Consider the following 9,815-nt stretch of genomic DNA (forward strand, 5'->3'; position numbering starts at 1 on the left):
TCACGGGCCTATTTCCTTCAATGGGCCAGCGCGGCGCGACGGTCCTTCCTTACCGCCGCAAGCCTACTCGTCAGCTCGCTTGCCGGTCGCGGAAGCTTGTATTCAGAGTGCAAGAGAGAATAGAGGGAGAGAAATTGCAATCACAAGAAACAATCACAACGAGAGTGAACAAAAGAAAGCTCAACGCATTTAATTCATTCACAATTTTGCCCGCAGCCTATTACAGTTTAAGTATACGGGCTGCCCCTTCGGGGTATTGATTCACCTGAACCGGGCAGCTTACATCAGACTCAACAAAAGCAAAACAGATTCTAGCGCAATTGTACACTGTAAGTCGCAAGGGAACAAAAAGAATCTTTGTAAAAATTTTACGATCCAAATATAACTTCTTTTTCAATGAAAATACATGATCCAGGTGTAAGTTCCTACTAAATTGACCGTGTCGAACACACATATGGGTCCGAATGGCGAAAAAATAGCGGAAAAGCTGAGAAACCTATTTATCGTGTTTGCATTCCTATGGAAAAAAGTTTATCATGTTCGCATTTGGGGTTTTCCCTCCTCGCTGTTCAAAGAAACAATAAAATGCAAACCCTCGTTTCCCTTTTACCCATCGTTTTCTCTCTCTCTCTCTCTCTGAGGGCCCCTAGCTGTTGCATAGGCGAGAAGAGAAGGGCGTCGTTCCTCCTCCGCTCTGCGGTCACGCCCTTAGATCCCCGCCTTCTTCTTCCTCCGTCTCGTCGCCGACTCGTTTCGGATTCGCTCGATCCGATCAGGTCTCTCTCTCTCTCTCTCTCTCTCTCTCTCTCTTCCTGCCCTCTGTGATCCTCGGCCCGTTTCTTGATCTTGATCTTGATCGTCTGCCTCCCGGTTCCCCGTTTCGTTGATTCCGCCACCCTTTTCTCGTGATCGCTGGATCGGCTTATCATCCTTTGGATCTCGGAGCTGCTGACGGCGGCTTTCTAGGGTTTTTTCTGGGTTTCTTCGGTTGGGGGATCGAGCGGATCGAGGTTTTCGCGCTTTACTGAGCTGGGATTTCTAGGGTTTCGCAATTCCTTTGTTATTTTTTTATCGCTTCGTTTTTGTTGTTCTAGGGTTTGGAATGGCTTCTGAGCAAGCTGCTGCTGCACCTTGCCCTACTGCTCAAGTGGTGCGCGTTTTGAATTCACTCCATTTGTTTTTTTTTTTTACTTACCGCGCAATTATGCATTTTGGGTTTTCCATTGCCCTATCTTCTTACTTTTTGTTTCGTGATGGGTGGGCGTTGGGATGATGTCAGGTGGGGAATGCCTTTGTGCACCAGTACTACCACATTCTGCACCAGTCGCCGGAGTTGGTTTACCGGTTTTACCAGGATTCGAGCAAGCTAGGCCGCCCCGATGACCAAGGAATGATGAGCTCGATCACTACGATGCAAGTATGTGTTTTTTGTGGATTGTTGTTAGATCTGTGTTATATAGACAACTTCATTTATTCATTTGACTTGCGAGCCTATGCGAATATTTGTTGTTTTTTATTTGTTTCTTTATTTGATAGAATTAATTGTTAGTGATGGCGAATTTAGTCTAACATCCCGAATGTGTGTGTGAATTTACGAGTGCAGCATTGCATCAAGACTCTTAGGATTGATCTTCTATGTGATTTTGCGATTTTTTCTCTGTCGTGGTTTGGAATATGAAAATGTATGAGTTCCTGTATCTGTTATTAGGAAGCCACAGACGTTTTTGCATCATCAGGTTAATACTGGATTTAGAACCCATTTCTTCTTGCAATCTTGTGGGTTGTTTTAAATTGTAACCATCTCATTGTTGTGATGCGTGTGGGTGGTTCTGATTTTGGTATCTTAAATGAGTGCAGGCAATCAATGATAAGATACTCTCTATGGATTACAGCGAGTTCAGAGCGGAGATAAAGACAGTGGATGCTCACGACTCCCTCAATGGTGGAGTTCTTGTTCTTGTAACCGGACACTTGATTTCAAAAGACAATGTCAGGCGGAATTTCACTCAGTCCTTTTTTCTCGCACCGCAAGACAGAGGGTACTATGTCTTGAATGATATCTTCAGATATGTGGAAGAGGTTGGATGGGTGGAAGGAAATGCCGGGGTGGTGAATGCTGCAAGTGAAGCCGCTAATGGGGCACCTCCACCACCAGGGCAAGGTGTGGAGTCCTAAGTGTTTTGCTTTTTCTGTCATGCAGCATGTTCCATTTGATGTTCAATACATCTTTTGTGTGCAGAGCCTGCTCCTGTTCAGGAGTATCACGTGGCTGAGCAAGGGGCTCAACTGTCTGAGGAAGATCTTGATGCAGAAGAAGTCTACGATCATTCTGATAATGAGGAAGGTTCTGATCTGGATGAGCAAGTTATAGCGGATGATGTGGCTGATGACATTGATGCTGAACCACAGGCCGCTGCTGATTCCACTTCTTCAGCTCTAGAAGACGCTCCTAAGAAGTCATATGCCTCGATTGTAAGCTTTCTAGTTTGCTTGACAAACTTTTGGACTTTTAAAATCCTCTTTCTTGAGTTGCGAGTTTGGGCGTGAGAATGGTGTATCTGTTAATGATGTGTCATGTTGTAGGTGAAGGTAATGAAAGAGAGCCCTGCACCTTCATCAGTTTCAGTGCCTTCTCCTGCGAGACCAGCTGCTCCAACTCCAGAAAGACAAGTGGCCCCTCCCCCGGCACCAGCTACTGTGCTTGAGGTGTCTGTACCGGCTTCGAATGCTGCTGAAAGCAGCAGTCTCAAAGAGGCTGAAGGTCTTTTGTCTAATATTATGTTATGAAGATTGTAGACTGGAGTTTTGGCTTTTATATTATGTATCACATCTGACCGCTCTGTGATGTTACAGCTGCTGATGGACATTCGATCTATATAAAAGGTCTTCCCATGAATGCTACTCCTTCCCAACTCGAGGAGGAGTTTAAGCAGTTTGGTCCCATTAAGAATGGTGGTATTCAAGTGAGGAGTAACAAGGTGTGGACCTATCAAGGACATGTTTCTGAATTACATCTCTATCAAAACAATCTTCTTTTTCTAATCTTATTATTTTCATGATCTTGGTGCAGCAACAAGGATTCTGTTTTGGTTTTGTGGAGTTTGAGTCATCCAGTTCTGTGCAAAGTGCAATTGAGGTAAATGTCCTGGGAAGGTTTATAATTGTGCCATTGAAGTTATATGAAATGAAATTTGATTTGTTCCTAAATATGTTATGTTAATTCCTTTCTGTTCCTTTGACTGTTGGCACAACAACGCCTTCAATCTATTTCTCTATCTCTTCATAACCATACATTTGTAACATTAGGGGCAGTATTGCTTCAATTTCAATCGTCTATAGGTGTATTGAGTTGATTCTTTTGAGTAATATACCTGGAAGTGTAGTGATTCCATGTACACATCTAGTTTATTTCAAAATAACCCCAACTCTGGGTCATAATTCTACTCTGTATTTTGGTTTCCCTTAACTCTCTGTTCTGGTTATATATTTAAAAGTGAAATATTTGTTTTCTGATGTTGCTTGTATTTAATGTGTAAGAAATACAGTTTGGTGATGATTTTCTTTACTTGCAAATCATTTTCTATCGTGGTGTTTTTTTTTCTCTTTTTCTTTTTCGTTTGTCTTTTATGGTTTCTATACGTATGCATACTAAATGTTCTATATTTTATATTTCACATTAATTATAGATTGCAGTTGGGGATTTTGTAGGATATTTGTCTGCACATTATATTGTAGAGGAAAACAAAATGAACTAAATTAACTGGGTCTTTTTTTAAATGTGATTTTCAATCTGGTATTGTTTGGCCAAGTTAGTATTCTCCGAGTTCTGATTTCTTTAGGTTGGTTAAACTCAAGTCATTGCCATAAATTCTATGTTAATTCCTCAATTTATTATTCCATGATTTGGTACCATGCCAATATAAGATGTTAAAGATGTCGTTCCTTTTTGTTTTAATTATCATGATTTAGAGCAAAAGTTTTTTTCTGAAAAAGGTTTAAAAACGTGGTAAATTCAAAATTTGTGAAATCTGGTAGCTGGTTTGTCTACATTTTTCTGTATAGCTGCTTCCAACGAAGTATTTGTCACAGTTATGAAGTTTAGGTAGTGAACATGATGCTATATCACAGTCATAGGTACAGGTGTAGCTTTGTGATATGAAATCATTTTTCACAGTTATGATGAATATTAGGTATTGCACAAAAGCAATGTCACATAGTTACAGGTGTGGCTATGAGGTATGACATGATGTGAAGAGTACGGCAAGTGAATGTCTGGAAAGATGGGTAGGGGCGCATCTGTACACACACATGCATGACAGTTTTATAAATATTATACAAAATTGACAATAATGATTTGATCAATGTTAACTGAGTCCAGAAAATGAACAAAAACAGTCGGGCTTGTGTTGACCACAACCAAGACTGTAATGATCCATGCTACGTGTGTCCTCTACCAATACTCATGTCACACATTGTTAACACAGATATGGGGGACTTCTAGAACTACTCATGTTACATAGACGTAATGCTCTAAAAGTTGTCTATTTTGTTGTTCCTTCAACTTGCTGTCCTTTGATACGCTCTCAAGATTATATCCTGAAGAATACCTGTAGTTTGATATATTACTTTGTAGTATTGATTCCTCATCACTGTTGAAAGCTCTCTAATGTTACAGAGAGTTTCTTTCTTGTCAAAGCTTTATTTGACCACCAAAAATCACTGGGATTCTATCTTTAGTCTTCCTGAACCGGTTTTGTGGCTGATCTCTTACAGTACTTGTGTGCACGTGTGGGCATTGATGAGGAATCCAAGTATACCTATAATTCTCAAGACCCTACTATGTCACCGTCTTGTCTACTAGCATTCATTATTTATATTACCTCTGGAGCTAATGAGACTATCTTACTGACATTTAACTGTCTCAATTCATGAGCAATCAAACCAAAAGCTCAAGAGTGCCTTTTGGATTTCCTTCGACACCAAACCACTCTATCAGTTGTGTGAGTAACTATTCCTAAGCCCCAAAATTTGTACTGGCCCTTGACATTCCATGCCTTTTTTGGTCCCTAAGAAAAAAGAATGAGTCTTCATCGTCTACACTGTGCTTGTTGTCTAGACCCTTCTCTCAACTCTTCACTGCTGAATGGTGGTGAATCACTACTGAGCAATTCACATCTAACTTTTTCACTGGCAGACAGATGGATGTTTGATCCAAAACTCTTGGCCTCTGATGTGCTATGGGACTTGAAACATGCGATGATCAATTGAACTGCAACTATAAATATCAAACTAGTATCTACTAGACATTGAGAAAGTCTTTGGTCAGTGATGTATCAAACATTATTTGGAGGTAATCATGTGCTGCTGATGCATGTGTAAATTGAAAGTGTTTGTGAACCTCAGAGGACCAAATATAACAAAAAATTGCTGTAGTTAATCAAATTTTATGTCAGTCACAGAATTATTAATATATATTTGGTTCACGAAGATATTGCTTATCATGTTGAATGAAGAAAATTTTTGTTTTCTACTCAGGAGTCAGGATGAAAAAGTCTTGTTAAATTCCGGTTGTCTGATTTGAACATTAACCTTCATCCTGTTGCAGGCTTCACCTATAACTATTGGTGGTCGTCAGGCTTATGTTGAAGAGAAGAGAGCATCTGGTTCTCGAGGCAAGTGAATTATAGAGAGGCTTTGTGTTTCTCATTGTTATCTAATTTGTGCTTTATTTTTGCGTTTAGCGACCCTGTGTAAGAGCTGCCACTTTCTTAAACTTAGTTCATTCTAGACAAGTGGTGCTCCGATATGCTCTATTCTGGCATGAACATTTCCATCATTCTCATATCCTGCTTGCATACAACAACAACAACAACTACGCCTTCATCCCGAAACAATTGGGGTCGGCGATATGAACCAACAAAGAAAATCATTCTGGGTCTTCCACATGAATCCTTCTCCTCCAATCATTTCTATCCAATGCCATGTCCTCGGTGAGGTTCAAAGCATTCATATCCTTTCCTATCATCTCCATCCAAGTCCTCCTAGGCCTACCCTAACCTCTTTTAACTAATATATTTTCCCATTTCTCCATCCTTCTAACTGGAGCATCATTAGGCCTTCGCCGAATATGTCCAAACCACCGTAAACGATTCTCTCTCATCTTATTTTCAATGGGTGCAACGCCTACCTTCTTACGTATCTCCTCGTTCCGAATCTTATCTTTTATTGTATTTCCACACGTCCATCTAAGCATACGCATCTCAGCTACACTCATTTTTTGAATATGATGTCTCTTGGCAGCCCAACATTCCGTACCATATAGTAAAGCGGGCCTAATAGTCGTCCTATAAAACTTTCCCTTCAACCGCAATGACATTCTACGATCGTACAACACTCCAGTTGCACTTTTCCATTTCATCCACCCAACCTTTATCCTATGATTTACATCTCCATCAATTTCTCCATACTTTTGAATGATAGATCCCAAATATTTGAAACAATCATCCACCGGTATTTTTTGCTCACCAAGCTTCACTACACTCCCATCACTACTTCGTTGCTTACTAAACCGACATTCCATATATTCTGTCTTACTCTTACTCAACTTAAAACCTCTTGCTTCCAATGTCTGTCTCCATAATTCTAACTTAGCATTAACCCCAGCTCTATACTCATCAATCAAAACAATATCATCAGCAAACAACATACACCACGGCACATTAGCTTGCATGAGGAGGAAAAAAATACTGGTCACTATGCGTGGTTGTCTTTGTAGGAGCAATTTTGCTGGTCTTTAAACATCACTTCGTGGGACAAACGAGGTGCTATATTTTTCATGGGTTTTATCTTATTCATCGTAGCAGCATTCTTGTTTTCTGGGAGTCTGCTTTGGTGATGGAGAGCCACATGTTAAGTGGCTGCACTTTAACACGGGTGCCACTCTGGTAGCCTTGATGTGTTGAATTGAATGCCATTTGTTTTTCAGTGAATGGCTGCACTCTTGCTTCTGAGAACAACAATATCATACATCAGCAAATGATATATTGCACCACCTGAACAATCCAGATCACTGCTGGTGGGGCCTACCTATTGATACATGTGCAGCCTGAATGGCGTTGATCTGGAAAGGTGGTTTCAATACCCGACCAGTGCTACCATCCACAGGTAGCATAGAGCGTTTGGGTGAATTTTAAAGTTCTGTGTACATTATTTCCTTAGAGCCACAAAATTGAAAAATGCTTGTGGTCATGGTGCAGTTGCCAGGGGCCGCTTCCCAAGTGGGAGGGGTGGATACCGCAACGATGGGGCAAGAGGAGGGCGTGGCAACTATGGTGGTGGGAGAGGCTATGGCAGGGGAGATTTCAACACCCGGTCAGAGTTTGCAGGCAGGAGCAGTCGTGGAGGCTTGTCGAACCGTGGTGGGGAGGGAGGATACCAGAGGGTTGCGCATGTGGGAAATGGAGGCGACCGAATGAACCATGATGGTGGATTAAGCATGAATTCGTTGGTGAAAGCTGTTGCACCCCGGATTCCGGCACCTGCTGAGCAGTACAATTGAAGTAACGCAGTTGATTGGGGGTCTGCAGTTATTTTAGATTATTGGCTTTGGTGAATCTTGGGGTCCAGTTCGGACATTGCAAGGATGCTTTGGCAGGTGGAGTTGAAGTGTAGCCTGTCTGGTGGTTGAATTTCAAGGCTATCTGAATCGATCTTGCTGAATTTTATTCCGTAACATATGATGGTGAAGCCTACTCTTTTTTTCGTCTGGCCTTATGGAGTAAAGGCCTTGGTTAATTAGGGTAGATGAGTAGAATGTCATTTTTTTTTAATTCCTTCTATGTTCTCCCCCCATTTTGTGTAGCTAGGAAAGAGGTTCGAGTGGGCACCGTTCTAATGTGTTGACAAGGTAATGGTCGGTTGTAGAATCAGAAACACATTCTTATAATTTTAAAGATCTGTTGTCATTGCCATTTTTCCTTACAAGTAACTATTAGTTTTTATGATCGAGGCGTTTAGACTCCGTATGGAAACTGGTAGTCCGAGGGAGTTTATGCATTTGAAAGGGTGACAGCCACCTCTAGGTGGTAGACTAGTTACCACATCCATTCATTAGTACAAATACAAAAAGAAGAGGACCTGATTTCCCATCTCAAATACCTAAGGGCCTGTTTGGAAGCTGTATCTGGGATGGGCCGTTTATGGAGTTTATGCATTTGAATAAGTGGCAGTTGCTAAATCCTAGATTTGGCATCTACCACCTCTACAGGATTTAGTGTAAATACAAAGGAGCAAGGGCCTCACTTCCTATCCCAAATGCATAAACTCCCATCCTAGTGCCAAGATTCCAAACAGGATCACCAAAGTAGTTTGACCAATATTTTGCCTGGGGACCACCAAATGCATAAACGCCCAACCCAACGCCGAGATTCCAAACAGGCCCTAAACTCTCATCCCAGCTACTAGTTTCCAAACAGAGCCTTAAATTATGCAGACTCTCCATCACGGTAAATACAGTAGCTTGAGAAAGATTTTAAGCATGTCTTGCTGATTGATACATAGCGCGGAGCATAGACCTTGAGGGCAGGAGTGCTAGCTTCGAAGTTTTATACTGTTGGCACAATGACCATAGGTATAGCAGGCTGAGCCAGCAGGATCAGGTGTTCATGTTGGACATGGTTTCTTTGTGATATAAAAAAAAAGGCTTTATTTGATCAATCTGACTTCAGAGTTGCATTCAATGAATTCAGCATGGTTCATTTATTATGACATTCACTTTGCATCAAGTGCTGCTTTATGTAAGAATATGATTTTGTCAATCAAGAAGCTTCAATGCAGTGTGGACCATTGAATTTTGAAGCCTTTAAATCAGATTATACAATGTAAGAAAACAATTTAAAACACATTAACTAAAGAAGCCATGTGAATAATATCTGCAATGCTTAATCCATAAAAAAGTTAAGAGAATATGAAAAGAACAAGTACTTTCTACAAGAAAGTATGGTGCGGTCAACTGTAGCTTATATATATATATATATATCATAATGGTGTAGAGCATTTGGTTGAAGCATGCTCCTTGAAGGGGAGTGGTCAGCATTGTCAACACTGAAAAAAGGTTTTTCGTTTTTTGTTATGAGCCCAGCCCGAACTAGGTTAGGCTCACCACCTACTCGAGATGGGGTTCAACCTAAATGAACTGTGCTTGGTTAAGTGAAGCTTGGTTTTAGCTCGTTCATTTCCAACTGCATTTTTTTTTCTATAACCGACAAACCACCACCGGAGTAAGAGACCTGGTTGTGCTAAACTATGCCTTCCATACCCACGATCACTTCTCCAGTGGCATAAAACGGTGGCACACCACTCAACCTCAGGGGAGACACCTTGCTTTGCCTTAATTTCAGAAGGGTACCCACATGGGGACACTTGAACCCGGGTAAGGGGATATCTCCCTATTCACGACCCCAACACCATGTGGGTAAGTCCTTGGGGTCTTGCCCTAACTGCAGCTTGCTGCTGCAAATTTGTAAAGAAGAGGACAAAAATGATCTCCCTGACTAGCATGCCCAATCCAAATGCACGTAAATGTGATATGATTAGCTATTTAAGCTACTCAGTTTAAGATTCGTTCTAGCTTTTCTCATACAAATCCGACCCTACTCCAAATCTGATTATGAAAGTCTGATTTGGCGTGATTTAACAACTAAAAATGATGGTAATGTATGGTAAAAATGACACACTTCCTTAAATGCCTTTAAAATTGTCAAATTTGTCTGCTATTCAAAATCGCAAATACTGCTATTTTTATGACCATTTTAATC

The 9,815-nt window shown here is 41.0% G+C and overlaps 1 protein-coding gene across 1 annotated transcript; it reads left to right on the forward strand.

Annotated features, from left to right (window-relative positions):
- The first annotated feature begins 646 nt into the window (after positions 1-646).
- On the forward strand, positions 647-7,970 carry LOC149811543 (nuclear transport factor 2-like). The gene is made up of 10 exons (XM_089992680.1): positions 647-776; positions 1,095-1,150; positions 1,280-1,417; positions 1,858-2,161; positions 2,240-2,472; positions 2,584-2,761; positions 2,854-2,978; positions 3,071-3,136; positions 5,606-5,672; positions 7,257-7,970. Exons 2-10 carry the CDS (start codon positions 1,103-1,105, stop codon positions 7,556-7,558), a joined length of 1,461 nt encoding a protein of 486 aa, XP_089848806.1. The 5' UTR covers positions 647-776; positions 1,095-1,102; the 3' UTR covers positions 7,559-7,970.
- Positions 7,971-9,815: the final 1,845 nt, after the last annotated feature.

The sequence above is a fragment of the Nuphar pumila genome, chromosome 17, assembly GCF_984573655.1.
Source record: "Nuphar pumila chromosome 17, dmNupPumi1.hap1.1, whole genome shotgun sequence".
Classification (NCBI taxonomy): Eukaryota; Viridiplantae; Streptophyta; class Magnoliopsida; order Nymphaeales; family Nymphaeaceae; genus Nuphar; species Nuphar pumila.

Excerpts from the sequence above, each read along its gene's own strand:
- LOC149811543 (XM_089992680.1), top strand. The coding sequence starts at position 1,103 with ATGGCTTCTGAGCAAGCTGCTGCTGCACCTTGCCCTACTGCTCAAGTG. Across the intron at positions 2,162-2,239 it reads ACCTCCACCACCAGGGCAAG|AGCCTGCTCCTGTTCAGGAG; the intron begins GTGTGGAGTCCT and ends TTTTGTGTGCAG. Across the intron at positions 2,979-3,070 it reads TTCAAGTGAGGAGTAACAAG|CAACAAGGATTCTGTTTTGG; the intron begins GTGTGGACCTAT and ends ATCTTGGTGCAG.